Source organism: Podarcis tiliguerta (assembly GCF_965153285.1).
Source record: "Podarcis tiliguerta genome assembly, chromosome: 1".
NCBI classification, from domain to species: Eukaryota; Metazoa; Chordata; class Lepidosauria; order Squamata; family Lacertidae; genus Podarcis; species Podarcis tiliguerta.
The window spans coordinates 132,997,464-133,018,487 of NC_139534.1; the positions used below are offsets into that span (position 1 = coordinate 132,997,464).

Below are 21,024 nucleotides of genomic sequence, written 5' to 3' on the forward strand. Positions count from 1 at the left end.
AATGTAAAATCCACACCATTCACTGGGGATGGTGGTGGAATTAATTTTATTCCAGCATCCATTTCCTGCTGATAATCCATGCTTTATGGAATTCGTAAAACTGGGATTGTCTTTTGGACATTTTATCTATGGGGAAAAAACCACTTGTCACCAGTATTTGAAAATTGGAAATTGTGAGAGGGGAGCGGAACTTAGAGGTCCTTAGCCCAATGACCAGAATACAAGGAAAGCTTGCAGGATCAGGCCAATGGGCATCTTCTTTGCAGTGGTGGAGGAAGGGGCCAGGGGCTGGTCTGACCCGGGTGCCATCTCTGAGGGGGTGACAAGAAGGTACATAGCGGTGCTGCGCATGCGCTGCCAGGTGGTTTTCCCTGCCCCACTGCAGCCACGAGCAGAGGATCCTGCCGCCATCCGTACGGCGCATGCGCGGCAGTGCCATACGTAGTGGCGCCATGCCTGCACTGTATGTAGTGGCACAGCGCATGCGCTGTATGAAGCGGTGCTGGGCTGCATCAATAGGAGTATAGCATCTAGATCAAGGGAAGTAATAGTGCCACTGTATTGTGCTCTGGTCAGACCTCACCTGGAGTACTGTGTCCAGTTCTGGGCACCACAGTTCAAGAAGGACACTGACAAACTGGAACGTGTCCAGAGGAGGGCAACCCAAATGGTCAAAGGCCTGGAAACGATGCCTTATGAGGAACGGCTAAGGGAGCTGGGCATGTTTAGCCTGGAGAAGAGGAGGTTAAGGGGTGATATGATAACCATGTTCAAATATATAAAAGGATGTCACATAGAGGAGGGAGAAAGGTTGTTTTCTGCTGCTCCAGAGAAGCGGACACGGAGCAATGGATCCAAACTACAAGAAAGAAGATTCCACCTTAACATTAGGAAGAACTTCCTGACAGTAAGAGCTGTTTGACAGTGGAATTTGCTGCCAAGGAGTGTGGTGGAGTCTCCTTCTTTGGAGGTCTTTAAGCAGAGGCTTGACAACCATATGTCAGGAGTGCTCTGATGGTGTTTCCTGCTTGGCAGGGGGTTGGACTCGATGACCCTTGTGGTCTCTTCCAACTCTATGATTCTATGATTCTATGTGCCACTGGGCGGTTTGCCCCGCCCCTCTGGGCAATTTGCCCCGCCCCTTGACACCCCGCACCAGGTGCCGGCGACCCTTCCTTTTCCCCTGCTTCTTTGCGTCTCCTGAAAGCCAATTTTCCCAGTGCAACCTGGCCATCAGCTGGCCGGGTTCCTAATCGACGGGTCGTCTGCCTTAATCAGAAGCAAACAATTAAGCCGATGCCTCAGCTCCACATGTGTTCATCAGGAAGGCATCAGACGCAATGGAGGTTTACAGCATTGCCCAGAAATGTAATTGGGTGCACTTAAACCCACCTAATTCACCGGCCGCTTGATTTTATCTGTGGGGCTTGACTGTACATCACCTGAGTCATCGTGCTTGTCCTCGGATGCTCTCAGAGGCAGACTCCCTTCTCTCTCAAGCACCACCGAGACTCGTGGACAGCTAGTGAAGCTGAACATTGGAAAATTCAGGACGGATTAAAGAAAGCAGTTCTTCACTCAATGCATAGTTAAGCAGTGGAACTCCCTGCCACAGGAGGCCGTCATGGCCACCAACCGAGATGGCATTAAAAGAGGATTAGACAAATTCATGGAGGAGGAGAGGGCTATCGATGGCTCTTAGCCAGGATGGCTCCACCCTGCCTCCACAGCTGGAGCCGGTGATGTTTCTGAATACCAGTTGCTGGAAACCATAGAAGGGGAGAGGGATCCTGTGTGCTGGTTTCCCACAGGCATATGGTTGGGCCACTCTGATGGCTGTTCTAAGGGAGGGTGCCATGGCACCAAAGGCCCAGTTCCTCTAGTGTGCAGAACAGCTCCACAGACCTCCTGAGGAGCCACAATAAATAACATCATTGTTGTTGGCCTACATCTGTCTTGGGAAGCAATGGAGCTCACCTCTGGGGGTGAAGTCAAACAGCTGCGTGAGCAGAGCTGGAGTGACCTGTCAGGTGTGCGTGCAGGAGCCAGGCCCTGTGACCAAAAGGACTTTGCAGGACTGTGGCCTTCCTAAGTTTGTTCTGGAGAGGCAAGGCGCGGCCACACAGGTGAGGCCGATTGGTAGCTCACAGCACCTGGTGGCAAGAGCCGGGAAGAGATATAAGGTCAGCATTTCCCTTCGGCTCTTTGCCACAGCAACACGCCTCATGCCTTGCTGCGTTTGGCTTCTTGCTTCCTCATCCTTGAACCTCGGCTTCTTGACCCTTGACTTCGTGACTCTTGACTTCATGACTCCTTGCTTCTTGATCCTTGGACCCCTGACTTCTTGACTCCCGGCTCTCTGACCCTCGGACTCTTGGCTTCTTGACTCCTGGCTTCTGGACCCCTGTTCCTGCTCCCACCCTGCCATCTTGCCCCCGGTCCTGATGTCCCCTGCCGGGACTTTGATCACCCGTGAACATGTGACATGTGACATGACCTCCCTGAGGTGCAAACCTTGGCAGTGTGCCAGGAGGTCCTGGGCTGCCCAGATGACAAGACCCAGCCTTGCTGACGTAGTCCACAGGAATGGAGAGCAAGACGTTTGGCACCAGTCTAGGTGCAAGAGTTGCCATAAGGAGGCATGCAAGGTGCCACACAACAGTCTTAGGGACTCCACTCTGAATTTGTGTGGGGTTCAGTCCTGAGCCTTTTCTTCTCCTGAAGATATCTCACAAGGCAGCAGAGGTTTAGGATGGAGTTTTCCTTCTTCTAGATGGGCTACCTTCTCAGGTTGATGTTAGAATTCCTGCTCCATGATTGCAGTCATGGGATTGTACACATGACGGTGTATGTTTTCATTCCACCGTGTGGGAAGTGACGGAGACAGGATGTTTGTGTTCCTGTGTTCCGTGAGGTGGGACTATTGTCCTTTGTTCTTTTTCTCTTTGCTGTCTGATGCTAGAGAGAGAGGGAGCCATGTTGCAGAGCTCCGTGTATGTTTATATGTAAATAAAGTAGAATAGCCAAAATGCTGAGTTGCTGAGGTCTGTCACGCAAGCTGCGCAAACTCGCGGATCCCTAAGTGTGCCGGTGTCTGTTGGCATCGGTCGCTGTGATGTTCAGGCTGAAGAAAGCTTTTGAAGCACCTGAACAAAAGACCAGGGGGGAGGCAACATGCCAGTCGGGCATGTGTCTCTACCAGGGTCCTACTCGAGTGTAGGACAAGTTCCTGACAGATTCCCTGTACAGCAGGTGCAGAAATCTTTCTTGACAGTTGGACCCACTTTGGGCCTCATCCACTCAGTCCGCCGCAGCCTGTCTTCGCATGCAGGGGAAGTCCCTAACTCGCTGAGGGTTTGAGACCCATCGACTCCCCTCACCTGGTTCAGCCAGCCAGTCAAAGCTGCTTCACAGGATTATGGCTGCTGTTGCATGTGAACAGCTTCTAGGAGCCACAGGTGAGAGCTGAGTGCAACGTGGGAACCAAAGGTGGACAAACTACCCCCAGAGGAGCATGACGTGTCCACTACCAGGGGTAGTACACCTCTCTTTACTCTCTATGTATCGTCGTCATCATCGTCACCACCACCATCAGAATAATAAAATAATAATGATAACATTTCTATCCTATCCTTTTCTCCAAGGAACGTGAGGTGGTGAACACGGTCCTTGCACTCCTCATTTCATCACCACAACAACCCTGTGAGGTAGGCTAGGCTGAGAGGCAGGGACTGGCCCAAGGTCACCCACTGAGTGGGGATTTGAATCCTGTTCCCCCAGGTTTTAGTCCAGGGGGCGGCAAGGTTTACCTCGCCTGGGCCGGTTCACTCCAGCGGAGATCCAGCTGAGGGCCGGATTGTGCACGTGCGTGAGCGTGCGAGAGCGTGCGTGCCCACTATTTCCAGCGTCTGCACAGACTTCTTTTCTGGTGTATGCATCTGCGTAGACGTGATTTCCAGCACCGCGGAAGCGAGTCCCCGCACCATGCTGCGCCGGTTTAGCACCACATGTGGGGACTCGCTGAGAGGGCGGCTCGGTTCGGGGGCAGCTTGTGGGCCGGTTAAACGACCCCCGTAGGCTGCTTGTGGCCCACGGGCCTTAGGTTGCTGACCCCTGTTCTAGTCCAATGCTTTGACTACTATGCTACATAGGCTATGCCAAGGGTCAGCAAACCTTTTCAGCAGGGGGCCAGTCCTCTGTCCCTCAGACCTTGTGTGGGGTTGGACTATATTTTGCCAAAAGAAATGAACGAATTCCTATGCCCCACAGATAACCCTGAAATGCATTTTAAATAAACGGACACATTCTACTCATTTAAAACCACACTGATTCCCGGACCGTCTGTGGGCCGGATTGAGAAGGCGATTGGGCCGGATCCGGCCCCTGGGCCTTAGTTTGCCTACCCATGGGCTATGCTCTTCCTCCTTGGTCGGAGGCAGCAGGGCTTCCGATGATCTGCTGCTCCAGCGATGACTTCATGCTCATTTTGCAAAGGCATGGCGGGTGGATTAAGCCCACCTCTCGACTAAGATTTCAGCGGCCCTCGTGGCGAGGAGCACAATGCGGATGTTAGATGCTGATGGGTTGCTTAAGGAAGGATGATCCCCTGCAATCTGCCTGCCTTAGCGGTGTGGCGCTGTGTAATGAAATCATGTCATAAGCTGCCCTTTTATCTTCTCTCCTAAGGTCCAAGCTAAAAAGGTTGCCTCGACTCTTAATCTCGCCATTAAGTGTCGGGCTGTTTTGTCTAATGCTTTTTTTAGAGAGAGAGTGAGAGAGTGGGGGGGAGAGAAATTCTTTTCAATGTCAACATATTAAGGAATTATCTGGGTTGAGGAGTGTATGCATGTCTCTGTGTGCGCGTTACAATATATAAATTATTCCTTTAGTAGGCAGAACAACAACTTGCCTCGCTCCGAGGATGCCTGTAATCCCCCGATAAGGAAAACAGCCCCTTTAATAAGCAGAACGGAGTGATAAAATGGGGTGGCTTCACGGCGGAGGCTTGAAATAGCAAATTACCCATGGCCCACAAGCAATAAGGCAGGGGTCAGCAACCTTTTTCAGCCGTGGGTTGGTCCACCATCCCTCAGAGCATGTGGGGGGCCGGACTATATTTTTGGGGGGAAATGAACGAATTCCTATGCACCACAAACAACCCAGAGATGCATTTTAAATAAAAGCACACATTCTACTCATGCAAAAACACCGGGCAGGCCCCACAAATAACCCAGAGATGCATTTTAAATAAAAGGACACATTCTGCTCATGTAAAAACAAGCTGATTCCCAAACCATCCACAGGCTGGATTGAGAAGGCGATTGGGCCGCATCCAGCTCCCGGGCCTTAGGTTGCCTATCCCTGCGATAAGGGAAAGAGGGATAGTTGGCAGTGTCTGGAAGCGGACAGTGGGCACAGCCCATTTCTGGAACGACAGATCAGGTCCATAGCCTATTTATTCCAGTATCCCATTCCCATGGCAACTCTCCCTTCCTGTGGTTTTCAAGGCTAGAGACCTCTCATCCTCCATTAATTTGTCTAATCCTCTTCTAAAGCCATCGAAGCTGGTGGCCATCAGACGTGCCAGGTTCTGCCTCCATTTTGTGGGTGTCCGGAGCATGTGCATGAGATCACACGACAAAGGAAGGTGCCGTGGGAGCCGCCATGGCCACAGGGATGCCCGACGGAGCCTGCCTGGCTATAGGAGAGCCTGACGGGGCCCATTGCGGCCTTGGGGTAGGGGGGTCTGGCAGGTAAGACAGCGGGTGGCAGCAGCGGAAGAAGGCCAGGCACTCGCAGTCAACATTTCTTGGGTGCCCAGCCCGCCCCTGATGCTGCCAGGTGTGGCCATCACTGCCTTCTAGATGTATTTATACTTTTCAAATTTATCCATTTCATTCATTTTACAATCATTTTGACATTTCAAAGTTTGACTTCCTTCCTCCTCTTTCTGTAGTTCCTTAAATTTATTTTCCAATATCTTCTGCATATCCAAATTCATTTAATTATCTACTTGAAATATAAACTCTGACGAAACTGCAGGTTATTACCATAATCCTGCCAATTTTTTTAATATCTGTTTGCAATTTATCAGCAAATATCCAATAAACCATTTCCATTCCTTTATAAAAAGTTTGTTATCTTGATTTCTTATTCTTCCGGTAAGTTTTGCCATTTCTGCATGTTCCATAAGTTTTTGTATCCAGTCTTCCTTTGCTGGGACTTCTGCTTCTTTCCATTTTGGGCTGAGTAGCATTCTTGCTTCTGTAGTCGCATATATAAATCAATTTCTATGCAATTCAGCTTGTTCTGTCCCTATAATTCCCAAAATTCTTCTGATATTCTTTTTTTTTTTTTAACTAACAACCAAAACGCAAACAGTGAAACCCCCCAGGTGGATGATACATTGCGTATACATAATCAATAATAACATATTCAAATCAACCATATGTACAGTTCTATATACATTAAACTCCTCCCTCCACAAGGTTTATTAAACTTTTAACATTTTAATTGCCCCAAGTTGTTCAAACCTACCCAAATAATTCAATATCTTCTCAAACCAATCCTCCTCTTTCTTTTATTTTGGGTTGTTTTTTTTTTTTTTTTGAAAAGTTATGAATGATTTAATATATAAGGACCAAGCAGGTTTTCTCATTGACCTTAAACCCTTTCATTTTGTGTATCTTCACATTTAGGTATTCTAAAATTATAATATTTTTCAGTTTTTCCCTCCATTGGTTCACCCCTAGCTCTTCTGCATTTTTTCAATTACTCGCTATAACCTGTCTGGCTGCAATTACCATCAATTTTACCCATTTACATTCCTCTTTTGTTTTTAACTAGGTGCTACTCAGGCTAATAAGAACCATTAATTTAGATATTTTCACCTACCCATAATTCCCGATATTTCTATACCAATCTGTTTCCAAAATTCATTAACTAACGGACAACCCCACCACATATGACTGTATGTTCCCATCGCTCCACATTTCCTCCAGCAATTCTCACTTCCACATTTTGTAATATGATATCACCTTACAGGTGTATAATACCATTTTTGTACCAATACCAACCCTTGTTCCTGGATTATCCTAGAGGTTGCAACAAAGGGTGGTTCTTTCCCAATCTTCATCTAAAATCTGCTCCTGAATATCTAGCTTCCAATATTATTTCAAACTTTCCTTTGGTGATTTCCCTTTGTCTAATAACACCTTATACAGTTTTGAAACTATTTTGGACCTATCTGTCCTATAGGTAAAGGGACCCCTGACCATTAGGTCCAGTTGTGGCCGATTCTGGAGTTGCGGCGCTCATCTCGCTTTATTGGCTGAGGGAGCTGGCATACAGCTTTCGGGTCATGTGGCCAGCATGACTAAGCCGCTTCTGGCGAACCAGAGCAGCGCACAGAAACGCCATTTACCTTCCCGCCAGAGCGGTACCTATTTATCTACTTGCACTTTGATGTGCTTTCGAACTGCTAGGTTGGCAGGAGCAGGGACCGAGCAACAGGAGCTCACCCGTCGCGGGGATTCGAACCTCCGACCTTCTGATCAGCAAGTCCTAGGCTCTGTGGTTTAACCCACAGCGCCACCCACATCCCATTTGTCCTATATCCTTTCACTAATTCTTCGAAGGGTGTAATAATTCCCCCCCCCCAACATTTTTTAACTTCTTCCTTTATCATCCTTCTTGGCGGTGACCTTGAACCCTGACCGACTTGCCCCTTGGTCCTCTTTCCACAGCATCTCCCTCGATCAAGCTCTTGGTGGACGACCCCATCGTGGTCAATCCTGGGGAGGCCATCACCTTGGTGTGCGTCACAACAGGCGGGGAGCCCCTCCCCACCCTCACCTGGGTCCGGTCGGTGGGGGCCCTGCCTGAGAAGACGGTCCTGAAGGGGGGGACGCTGACCATCCCAGCCATCACCTCCGACGACGACGGCACCTACAGCTGCATCGCCAACAACAACGTGGGGAACCCAGCAAAGAAGTCCACCAACATCATCGTCCGAGGTAAGAGCCGCCGGCCACCTTCTGTGCCAATGAGACTGGGTCTTCTTTGCCTGAGCAGTTTTGAATTGGCGTGAGATCTGGGTCTCCATGCCTCTGATGGAGACGGTTCAAATCCCGGCAAACCGCGCGACTCTTTAGGGTTGAAACATTCGGTGGAAGACCCATGGAATGGCGTTGGAACTGGGCTTACTGGCTGGAAGGTGCAGATTAATGCAGAGTGCATCTGTGTGGGGCTATTTTTGAGGTGGGTCCAGCTAGTGCAGAACGTGGAGGCTCGATGGCCTCTGGGGGCAAAATGCCACAGGATATGGCACCTTTGTAGCATAGATGTCAAGTTTTCCCTTTTCTTGCAAGGAATCCTATTTGGAATAAGAGAATTTCCCTTAAAAAGGGGAAACATTGACAGCTATGCTTTGTAGGCTGTTGGGAGCAGCCCAGAGTGGCTGGGAAAACCCATCCAGATGGGTGGGGTATAAATAACAAAATTATTATTGTTGTTGTTGTTGTTGTTGTTAGCACTGGCTGCCCCTCTGTTGCTGGGCTTCAACGTTTGGGTAGTTACATACGTAGAAGGCCTTATGTTTATTTATTTGTTCTGGGGAGGGTTTTTTAGAGCATTTGTGCCCCACTGTTCAACTATAAGGACTCGCAGAGTGACTTACAAACAGGCAAAATAACGCAATAATAATAATAATAATAATAATAATAATAATAATAATAATAATAATTTATTATTTATACCCCACCCATCTGGCTGGGTTTCCCCAGCCACTCTGGGCAGCTTCCAACAGAACACTACAATACAATAGTCTATTAAACATTAAAAGCTTCCCTAAACAGGCCTCCTTCAGATGTCTTCTAAATGTCAGGTAGTTGTTTATCTCTTTGACATCTGCTGGAAGGGCGTTCCACAGGGCGGGTGCCACCACCGAGAAGGCCCTCTGCCTGGTTCTTAGTAACTTGGCTTTTCGCAGGGAGGGAACCACCAGAAGGCCCTCGGCACTGGACCTCAGTGTCCGGGCAGAACGATGGGGGTGGAGACAATCCTTCAGGGATACCTGCAGGCTTACAATGATCATAATCAGGACTTTTCTTCAGCTGGAACTCTCTGGGACTCAGTTCCAGCCCCTCTCAGGTGGGCACCATTGCCGTTATAAGAAGAAGAAGAAGAGTTTGGATTTGATATCCCGCCTTTCACTCCCTTTAAGGAGTCTCAAAGCGGCTAACATTCTCCTTTCCCTTCCTCCCCCACAACAAACACTCTGTGAGGTGAGTGGGGCTGAGAGACTGTGACTGGCCCAAGGTCACCCAGCAGCTGCATGTGGAGGAGCGGAGACGCGAACCCGGTTACCCAGATTACGAGACTACCGCTCTTAACCACTACACCACACTACACCACAGAGAACAAGGGAGGCGTTCATGAAGAGTTCCAGCTCCTCTTTTTCTAGAAAAATAGCACTTTGGTGGTGGTGGTAAGCTGAAGGCATGACACACAAGGGAATAGGGACAGGGAGAGAGGAGGAAAATAAAAATCGGAACTCAGGCATCAATTTCTTTTTTCTTCTTTTAAAATAGTTTTTATTGAAAATTTCAGCATAACAAATTATCAAAACAATTATCATCCTCTTTTCATTCCCCCCATTCCCCCCTCCCCAAAAAGAAACCCTCCCACCCACCCACCCCCCGAGACTTCCCTCAGTTCCTCTCTCTGATTTTTCAACACATATTATTCCCTGCATATTATCAAATTGTCAAGATCCTTAAATCATCTGTCCATTATGTTAACAACCAATAAGTTTGTGTCTGTTTATTCGAAACCTGCCAAGGCGTCCAATTCATTTTGTTGTTTCTTTAAGTACTTTGTAAAGGGTTCCCATTCTTCTTTAAAGTCACAGTTGTCCTTGTCCCGTAGTTTGTGCGTCAGTTTTGCCAGTTCTGCAAAGTCCATCAATTTTTCTTGCCGCTGCTCCTTCGTAGGGGTTTCTCAGGCATCAATTTCTAAACAGTTCTTATTCTGACCAGCTGGGACAATTTGGGGCAGGAGGTGGCTGGTGGAGCAGGGCTTCCAGCAAAGCTGATGAAATGAACCTTCTCCTTCCTATCTATCCCACCAAGACAGTCTGATAGAATGTGTATATACATGGGGAAAAGATTCTTGCATTTCAGGGAATTGGACTCAATCTTGGGGTCCCTTCCAACTCTACCATTCTACGATTCCATTTTGTGTGTTTATATCTGTCCTATCTCAGGACCAGGTAACTGGAGAAACAAGCTGATTGATTTCTTCTTCTCCTTGTTGTTGTTTAGTCGTTTAGTCATGTCCAACTCTTCATGACCCCCTGGACCAGAGCACGCCAGGCACTCCTGTTTTCCACTGCCTCCTGCAGTTTGGTCAAACTCATGCTGGTCGCTTCGAGAACACTGTCCCACCACCTCGTCCTCTGTCGTCCCCTTCTTCTTGTGCCCTCCATACTTCCCAACATCAGGGTCTTTTCCAGGGAGTCTTCTTTTCTCATGAGGTGGCCAAAGTCTTGGAGCCTCAGCTTCAGGATCTGTCCTTCCACTGAGTACTCAGGGCTGATTTCCTTCAGAATGGAGAGGTTTGATCTTCTTGCAGTCCATGGGACTCTCAAGAGTCTCCTCTAGCACCAGAATTCAAAAGCTTCCATTCTTCGGCAATCAGCCTTCTTGATGGTCCAGCTCTCACTTCCATACATCACTAGTGGGAAAACCATAGCTTTAACTATACAGACCTTTGTTGGCAAGGTGTTGTCTCTGCTTTTTAAGATGCTGTCTAGGTTTGCCATTGCTTTTCTCCCAAGAAGCAGGTGTCTTCTAATTTCATGTTTTTTAACTTCTCCTTGGGGGTCCCCCCAAATACCCGAGGCCTTCTCCACAGAGCAGGGCTTTGAACGTGGCTGTCCCTGTTCTGTGGCGCCGCATCGCAGCATCCGGATATCACAAGTGCTTTCCGGAAACAGCTGAAGACATTTTTTTTGCTTCAAACAAGCTTTCTCATTGGGATGAAAAGGTCTCTGTCTGAGGAGTTCATTTTCTACTGTTTCCTGACCTAACTTCAGTTATTTTTAGTGCCGCTCTTTCGAAACAACAACTATTTTTAGCATGGCACACATGTAGAAGGTAATTCAGGAAGAAATAGTTGTGCTATTTTTAAAGCTGTCTTTACATTGGGGACAGATGTCAGCTCCTGCCTGTTGACGGAGGAGACAGGCCATCGCCCCAGAGTTCTGCTAGCGCCCAGGATGGTCCTTTAAGACAACTGCTGCCTCTCCAACCAAGCTTCACACTTGGCATTTCATCTAGGGTTGCCATTCCTCCTCTTTTTCCAGGACGTGTCCTCTTTTTCAGGGGTAAAATATCTGTCCAGGCAGATTTTTTGAATTTGCCAAAATGTCCAGGGGTCCGGGAGTTGGGCTACCTTTTATGTGGCCTACTCAGTACTAGGCAACCAAGTGCAAAACATATACAGACTGTGTGGGTTTTGCATGATGCAGGAAAGGATCAGGGTCTCGTTTTTGTACATTTTGTAGGGACATTGTAGAATATGCCCACTTCTGCACCACCTCCCCTTTCTGCCCCAGGTGCCGGCAAAGTGTCCTCATTTTTGCTTTTCAATATATGGCAACCCTAATCATCTGGAGGATTTGGTCCTTATTCGAACTCTTGGTTAATCACTGCAGACCAGGCTTCTTCCCATGTGTGACCCACCATGCCAAACCCATTGTTGGCATCCGTCTGTCTCAAGAGACAGTGGAAGAGTCTGCCATCAGGGGTAATGTCATACCATTGGAGGAGGTGTGCTAAACTAGCTTGCTCCTCCTCCCCCTCCTCCTCCTCCTCCCCCCCTCCTCCTCCTCCTCCTCCTTCTTCTTCTTCTTTTTCTGCAATCCCTCATAGCCGAGTAAAATTGTCTTCCATAAACACAGTTTTAACAGTGAGTCTGTAAGTGACTGCAGAGGCCAATTCTAGATCTACACGTCCTTCTTTTATGACCACTGGGTGGTGACCCCACTGAGCGCAGTAATCCAGTCAGGGAAAAGGGAGGCAGACTATGTTTAGGGCGCTTTTCCCAGCCCCTCCCCCTTTTGGGGGCGAGCAGAGTGGATGCTAAAAAGGGCGGTTCAGTCATGGATACAGCTGCTGAGCTGCTCAACTGCTTCGTTCCTTGAGTCAGAGCGACGGAATCTGTATCCACCAGCCATGTTCCAATTCATGACTAGGGAGAGCCAGTGTGGTGTAGTGGTTAAGAGCGGTGGACTCGTAATCTGATGAACTGGGTTCGCTTCCCCGCTCCTCCACATGCAGCTGCTGGGTGACCTTGGGCCAGTCACACTTCCTTGAAGTCTCTCAGCCCCACTCACCTCACAGAGTGTTTGTTGTGGGGGAGGAAGGGAAAGGAGATTGTGAGCTGCTTTGAGACTCCTTAAGTGAAAGGCGGGATATCAAATCCAAACTCTTCTTCTTCTAGGGGCTTCTAGATTTCATTATCCTGCCCCAGTTACCATTTGCCAAACACCATGGGACTTTTGGGGTTTGGGTTTGGGATGGGTTTTTGGAAGAAGCCTGTGCGTGGATTTGTTTTATGTGTGTAGATCAGGGCATGCTGACCAATGCACAGTCTTTGCAGTATGGCTCTGTTCCGATGGCATGAAGTAGTCATGATGATCAGGAGATTCTTATCTGCTGCAGCCTTCATCCGCCTTCACAGCCGTTGTAACATGCCTCTTGTCATCTTCCTCTTGTTCTGCCATTGAGGACTTTTTGGATCATTCATTGTCTAGCTCCTTTCCTTTGACCTTACCGCCTTGGTTGACCCAGCTGGGAGAACAAGTCTCCCAAAGGCTTCGCTCACAAGGGTCATAGGAACGTGCAAGCTCACTTGCCATGACCAGGTGGTGATCCAGCGAGCTGGCTATCATGCATGGCTCGAAAGCTGTGGTTGGGCTTGGTGGGTCACAGTCTGCACAGGGGCACAACTGCTAAAGGGGGGTTCATCCTGAGAATCCCCTTGCAGTCTGGACATGCATGAGAGAAGTCCATAGCTCCTTAGCAGAACATCTACCTTGTATGCAGAAGGTGCCAGATTCCACCTCTGATGGTATCTCCAGGTAGGACCAGGAAGGACCCTGGTCTGAACACCTGGAGAGCCTCTGCAAGTCAGTGTGGACAATGCTGAGCTAGAGAGACCTTTGGTCTGGATCAGAATAAGGAATCTTCCTATGCTCCTGTGCTCCTCTGCTGCTTGGTCTTCTCCATCTGGCGTCCAGATCTGTCTTCTGTTGTTGCTCTGTCTCTTAGTTCTTGGCTCTGGTCATTTTCTGCCTTGGTGTTTTGTTCCCTTCACAGCGCCCCATTCCAGAGTCAGGGTGCTTTGTGTGGCGAGTTCCTGCCTCCCCCCAGTAGGAATAAAGACACGTGACACCATTATTTTAGGTTAATGGGCAAAAATTGGCCACAACTTTATTGGTTACAGGTGATGAGTGGGATTGGCTTAGGCATTGGTCCTAACTGACTATCCGGCTTCAGCCTGTTAGCTTGAAGACCGGGAAGGGTTAACACCAGCAGGGGGAGTCCTGCTGATGCACATCAACTAGGAACTCCCCCGGGGTCACCGATTGGGGGCTTGCTTTAGGCTCTCACCTCCATAGGCTTCAGACAGGGCCACGCCCCCCGGAATCCTTTATCGGACTACCCTTCAATATGCGGGGGAGGTATGGCGCTTCCTCCCCCCCCCCCCATCCATCTACATAGCAACACTCATACCAATGCGGCCAAAGAGGGAGATCCCTGGCCGCACCTGCCTTAAATGGAGCAGGCCACACCCCCTGGGCCAGCCGATTGGCTGGCCAGGGGATGACGCAGGCCGAGGATTCCCCTAATCGCGCGGCGGCTGGAAGCCCGCAACAACACCTCCTCTTGAGGTCGGGAGTGGCTTTGTGCAGTGCCTTGTTGAACTTTGGAAGTCGCTCCCACAGGAGGCAGTGAAGACCACCACCCTAGATGGTTTTGAAAGAAGATCAAACACATTCATGGACCATCAGAGGCTACTAGCCATGACTGACTCCACAGTCAGAGGCAGCAATGCTTCTCAACACCAGTCGCTGGAGACCATGGGAGGGGAGAGGGCTCTTGAGCTTGGATCCTGCTTGCTGGTTTCCTATTGGGGCATCTGGTTGGCCACTGTGAGAACCGGATGCTGGGCCAGGTGGACCATTGGCCTGATCCAGCACGCACATCTTGAGTTCCTATGTTCTGAAGACTATTGCCAAGTGAGAAACCACACAGGGACTTCCTGAATTTTGAGTGATGGGTACATCTCACTCAGGGTCCTTTGTGTATGCTGGATTCCCACCCCCCCTTGTGTTCTCCCACCATAATTGCAGAGGTCCAGATTGGTAATAGATCTTGCTGGCAAGCAGAGAGATGGAGAGCGGTGGTATCAGCCTCTGTGATATAATGGATTTTGTGGGTATGTGATGCACCATCCATCACTTTGCTTCAGGTGTTTTTTAAAGACATATCTTTATTTCCAGGTGTTCCCTGGCCCATAAGATCGGCGCCTTTTATCACCGAATTCCTATTTTTATCATACTTTTTTAAAAAGAAAAAAAATGCACCTCTGTTTTTATGATACTGCTTTCCTGACTCCATGTTGTATTTCTGTTAGGTGGTTCAGATAAAGAAAGAGGGTGTTAGACTTATTCAACCATGGAAGCCCTGAGCTCATATTCCCCTTTCCCACCTTATTCATGAGGATAACATGACAAGGGAGCCATCACAGCACTCCGGAGGCCTCGAATAAAGGACAGGACCCAAAAAGTTAATGGGTGGAGAGGTGGCCGATCAGGGAAGGAAGGGACACACAATGGCAAGGGAGTGGGTGGCCTCAATCCCACAGAAAAACTGGTGTTTGAACGTCAAAAGAAATGGCAAATCACATTTGATGGGTGGGAATGCAGTAAAGATTGGTGGGGACATGGCTGAAGCATTTATTTACTGCCAGGCCTTTGGTTTTTAATTACCTGGGCCCTCCTCCTCTGGGTGGGATGCTTTCAACCTGCCTTTTAAAAACATGAATGTGTTTTAGGTTTTTTTAATACTGCTTTTAATGCACGTGTTCCATATTTATTGCTGTAAGCTGCTTTGAATTTCAGTGGTACCTTGGTACTCAAACAACTTGGAACCCAAACACTGCAAACCCCGAAGTAAGTGTTCCTGGTTTGCGAATGTTTTTCAGAAGACAAACGTGCTCCGTTTTGAGTGTTACGCTGAGGTCTGTCTGTTTTTGCTATTTATTTTGCGTTTTTGTATCTCTTTTTTGTTTTGTTTTTGTGACTGTGTAGAACCAAGTTCAGCTACTGATTGATGGATTATGTGACTGCAGTACATTATTGCTTTCATTTTATGGATCCATAAATAGTAAACTCCATGTTCAATTGCTGTTTTAGGGGTTGTTTTTAAAAGTCTGGAATGAATTAATCCGTTTTGCATTACTTTCTATGGGAAAGCGCGCCTTGGTTTTGGAATGCTTTGGTTTTGGAACGGACTTCCAGAATGGATTAAGTCTGAGAACCAAGGTACCACTGTACTTTTGCAAATTAATAAAAAGGTGACTGATAAGTTGTTGTTTTTAGAATCATAGAATTGTAGAGATCCCAGGGCTCATCTAGTACAATGCACGAAGGACTGGGGGCAGGAATCTAGCCTCTGTTTAAAAACCTCCAATGAAGGAGACTCTATCCTGGCGGAATCTGTTGCACTGTCAAACAGCTCAGGGTGTGTCTCTCTCAGTGTGTGATTAGGACACCTCCATTCTTCCATCAGAATAAGTTTTCTCAAAAGTAGGGGTGGGAGGGAAATTTGATTCCATTTGCGATAATAATAATAATAATAATAATAATAATAATAATAATAATAATAATAATAATAATTTATTATTTATAACCCGCCCATCTGGCTGATTTTCCCCAGCCACCCTGGGCGGCTCCCAATCACATGTTAAAAACAATACAGCATTAAATATTAAAAACTTCCCTAAACAGGGCTGCCTTCAGATGTCTTTTAAAAATAGGGTAGTTGCTTATTTCCTTGACATCTGATGGGAGGGCGTTCCACAGGGTGGGTGCCACTACCGAGAAGACCCTCTGTCTGGTTCCCTGTAACTTGGCTTCTCGCAGTGAGGGAACCGCCAGAAGGCCCTCGGAGCTGGACCTTAGTGTCCGGGCAGAATGATGGGAGTGAAGACGCTCCTTCAGGTATACTGGGCCGAGGCCGTTTAGGGCTTTCAAGGTCAGCACCAACACTTTGAATTGTGCCCAGAAATGAACTGGGAGCCAATGCAGATCTCTCAGGACCGGTGTTATGTGGTCTCGGCGGCCACTCCCAGTCACCAGTCTAGCTGCCACATTCTGAATTAGTTGCAGTTTCCGGGTCACCTTCAAAGGTAGCCCCACGTAGAGTTTAAAGGTGAGGCTTCCCAATTTGCAACTAAAAACAATACTGATAACTCTTGTGGCGAGCCGGTTGCTTTGTGTTGGCTGCTTAGCGCCAATGTGGCACATTAATCTGCCCAAACCGAGTAGTTCATATAAACCTTGCTTTCTCTCTTTCTTTCTGTAATCCAATAGGGCAATAACACTAGAACACAGCCTCGTTCGCAAAGGGGGCTTTTAATAAGAACCAGAGATTAATAATAATAGCCTCGGAGGGCTTTTGCGGTGTCAGAGAAATCCCGCTGTGATTATTTCATGAGGGTCATAACCTCTGTTTGCACTTTATTACCCAGAAAACTATGGAGTCCTCAGGATGACAAGTTTTATAGTGTGTGGCTCACGGCGGCAGTGGGGAGGGTAGAGGTGTCACAAGGTAGACAGTTGGTGAATTTTTAGATTGAGCAATTTGGATCTGCAGTAAAATGGTGCAGAGTGGAAAGTTCCTGTTCAGTGTTCACCTGCTATGACCTCCTTCTGGGCTATTCCATCCCATAATCCTAGTTACCCTAACTCCCCATCAGCCAATCGAAATTCTGGGCTCACTGAGCATGCTCAGTCCTCTGTTTGCAGGAGGTTCCCCCTATAAATACAGTGGTACCTTGGTTCTCAAACTTAATCCGTTCCAAAACCAAAGCGTTCCAAAACCAAGGTGCGCTTTCCCATGGAAAGGAATGTAAAATGGATTAATCCATTCCAGACTTTTAAAAGCAACCCCTAAAACAGCAATTTCACGTGAATTTTCCTATCTAATGAGACCACTGATCCATAAAATGAAAGCAATAATCAATGTACTGTAATATAAAACAAATAAGACAGTATTGTAGATGATAAAAATTAAAACAACTTTTTTGGTTTACCTGCACTGATGATAGTCATTGTTTGGATGGGGGGCTTTTATCCATTTCCACAGTCACACAATCAATCAATCAATCAGTAGCTGAACTGCGTTCCACACAGTCACAAAAGCAAATGAACCGAAACAGCCTCAAAAAGAAAAACACAAAATAAATAACAAAAGCGCCAAACTTAATCTGTTCCGGAAGTCCGTTTGACTTCCGAAATGTTCAAAAACCAAGGCGCAGCTTCTGATTGGTGCAGGCACCGTGGAAACAATAGCCGACAGCCGCATCAGACGTTCGACTTCCGAAAAGTGTTTGAAAACTGGAATAATTACTTCGGGGTTTTTGGCGTTTGGGAACCAAGGCGTTTGAGAACCAAGATACCACTGTACCATAAATATTGTTCATGCGATGGCGGAGACACTGTTAAATTAAATCTGTGGGAGATGGCTGGTCCTTCCTAGCAAGTGAGCTATGGCTTAAAACCACTCTCCCCTCTCTGAAAAGAGCCAGATTTTTGCCTAAAATGGAAATCCCAAAATGGGAACTTTCATTCAAGATTCATTGGCAGACTGTCGATATGTTCATTGCTACCATCTGCTCAGCTGCAGTGGAACGACTGTTACAGACAAGTGCTGCATGTGCTCCTTCATTCATAGGCAGCTTGCAGTCACACTGCATCATGTGTTTATAGTCTTATTTCAAAATAATTGTGAATATTATTATTAGCAATATTAACCGTTTCCCCAACCTGATGCTATCCAGGCAATCTGGACTAAAACTCCCATGAGCCCCAGTCAGCAGTTCAGGACATCTGCCGGGAGCCGGGCTGCAGGGGGCTTGTGGATGCCATCAAAAGCAACAAAACCCATAATGCAGTGTGAAATTCATTTAAAGTTTTGATGTTTGTTTGTTAAATTTATGGGTCGCTTTTTCTTGCCCAGCGCACCTCAAAATGACACACAACCGAGCATCTCCTTCAACATTTCTTGCAGCATCGTGTAATACTGCAAGGCCCATGATGCAGTGTAAGGGTGAAGGGAGAATGCACAAGAGAAAAGATGTTGAAACTGAGAATTGTTGCACTGTAGGCAGGAATAGCCAAGACCAGTGGAGTAGATCTTTGTAATGTTTTCCATGGAAATGCATAACTTTGCACTGGGAAAATCAATCTTTGTTGTTTAGTCGTTTAGTCGTGTCTGCCTCTTTGTGACCCCGTGGACCAGAGCACGCCAGGCCCTCCTGTCTTCAACTGCCTCCCGCAGTTTGGTCAAACCCATGCTGGTAGCTTCAAGAACACTGTCCAACCATCTCGTCCTCTGTTGTCCCCTTCTCCTTGTGCCCTCCATCTTTCCCAACATCAGGGTCTTTTCCAGTGAGTCTTCTCTTCTCATGAGGTGGCCAAAGTCTTGGAGCCTCAGCTTCAGGATCTGTCCTTCCAGTGAGCACTCAGGGCTGATTTCCTTCCGAATGGAGAGGTTTGATCTTCTTGCAGTCCATGGGACTCTCAAGAGTCTCCTCCAGCACCAGAATTCAAAAGCGTCGATTCTTCGGCGATCAGCCTTCTTTATGGTCCAGCTCTCAATCTAGAGGTGCAATTTCTCCTTGGGGGGGGGGGGGTCTCACATATCCCTAACTGGAAATGTAAACTGAGAAGAAACTGACTTGATATGTTGGTGTGTTTCGTTGGAGTGGGTTGGTATGCGTGTCTGTGTGTGTGTGTGTTTTAGCATTTCAGAGCAGGCAAGGAAAGAGGTTAGCATCCAAGATTCTCTCAGAGATAGCAAAGAATATAAACCCTGACTCCCCTTGGATACAGATTTCATGAGTCATGGCATAATAAACCAAACCTTCTGCATATTTATTCATAGCAACTCAAGCCTGGGAGCCTCATGAGACTGAACAAAATATAATTAAAATTCTATCTTGATTTTTTTTTTTTGAAATTAAAAAAACAACAAAAACCACACTCCTGCACAGCCTAATGAATTCCTCAAACGATCAGAAGCTGGGAGAAGGAAATGGAAATGTCAGGGAGCGCGAGTAAACTCAGCTTCATCCCCAAAGCCTCCAACGTCGGCGAGAGAAAATACTTGTGATGGCCTGCCTCCCTCTCTATTGCCTGAACCAGCCCTGCTCCAGAAGCTCAGGGAGCCCATCAGTGTTTGAAACAAGCAGATTGGCCACTCGGAACTGTGAGCTTCCTTATGAAATAAACAAATTTACAGCTCAAACTGTGAGCTTCCTTCCAAGCACATTTTCAAAACAGGGAAAGCGTAGGAAATAAGGAGAATGCCTACAAAATGGCTCTCCTTTCCTCCCTCCAGTTCCCATTGAATTTTGCAAAGATGCACACAGAGGATGTGGACCGAAGCAGCTATTTGATTTCTGCAACGTGTCCCCGCATGGTGGACACACCAAGTGGCTGAGATGTGGTCAGCTTCGCTTCGGACGTGGCATTGAAACATCTCCGCAGCGAACCCAGAAAATTCCCTTTGAGGGTTCAAGTTAAGAGGGTAAAGATTCCCAGTCAGCCGGGCTTCATTCAGCGGAGCAGAAATAACAATAATTTTAATTATTGTTGTTGTTGTTTAGTCGTGTCCGCCTCTTCGTGACCCCATGGACCAGAGCACACTAGGCACTCCTGTCTTCCACTGCCTCCCGCAGTTTGGTCAAGCTGGCGCAGCTCCTCCCCCTTCCCACGACGGCTCAGTGTAGGCTTGGGAGTCACGGGCGGGTGACATGCCAAATGTCACCCCCCTCGGCGATGACACCTGGGGCAGACCGTCCCTACCGCCCTCCTTCCTCTACCCCTGGCTGCTCCATCCTTAAGAGGAAGCAGGCCCTTGATTTGTGTCTCCTTTGTGCCAAGCTCTCGTTTGGACAGGGGAATGAAAAGGTTGGGAGGGAGGGCATGGGAGCTGTGCCGCATCTGTGGAAATGCAGCCCAGTGCTCCAAAGCCTCTGTGGCTCATTTGGAAGGAGCAAGTCATTCATGTAGCAGCCCCATGTTTGCACTTAGGCAGGGAAGGCCAGCAGGGAGCCACAGCATTGGCAGAGCGGGCATTTTGGTGCCAGCTTTTTAATCTTCCGTGCTCAAGCAGTGGGGACCTTTCCTGTATTATTACAAGATTACTTTGTTCTGTTTTATATGCTCCAGGGTACCAAGTTCTCTGTAGGAAAACTATTCTCCGTATTTTGGGTTTCAGAGAGATTTTTAAGGGGGCTTTTAAGATTTTGTTCCCGTGAGTTGCAATTCTTTTTTCTTTCCTTCTTATTTCCCTGCAGACCCCCCAAAATACCTATATCCCTGTACGTACACCACAACAAATCACAGTACATTCGTACCTCGGTTCTTGAACACCCTGGAACTTGTACGTTTCAGCTCCCGAATGATGGAAAACCAGAAGTGACTGCTCCAGTTTCCAAACGTTCTTTGGGAAGCCGAACGTACGATGGGGCTTCCGCGGCTTCTAATTGGCTGCAGGAGCTTTCTGCAGCCAATCAGAAGCCGCGCTTTGGAAGTTGAACGTTTCGGAAGTCGAACGGACTTCTAGAACAGATTCCATTCAACTTCAGAGGTACAACTGTACATACATCTGTAAAACACATTCTTATTTAGTGATCCAGAAGTTCGTAGAAACCATTGAAACGGGT

At 47.7% G+C, this 21,024-nt stretch overlaps 1 protein-coding gene across 2 annotated transcripts in view; it reads left to right on the forward strand.

The window, feature by feature from the left end:
* The window catches only part of MDGA2 (MAM domain containing glycosylphosphatidylinositol anchor 2), a 379,533-nt gene that overhangs the window by 227,470 nt on the left and 131,039 nt on the right, over positions 1-21,024 (forward strand). For both annotated transcript variants that reach the window (XM_083434972.1, XM_083434973.1), the window contains exon 6: positions 7,746-8,015. In XM_083434972.1, coding sequence (XP_083291098.1) covers positions 7,746-8,015 — 270 coding nt within the window. The remainder of the gene's footprint in view (positions 1-7,745; positions 8,016-21,024) is intronic.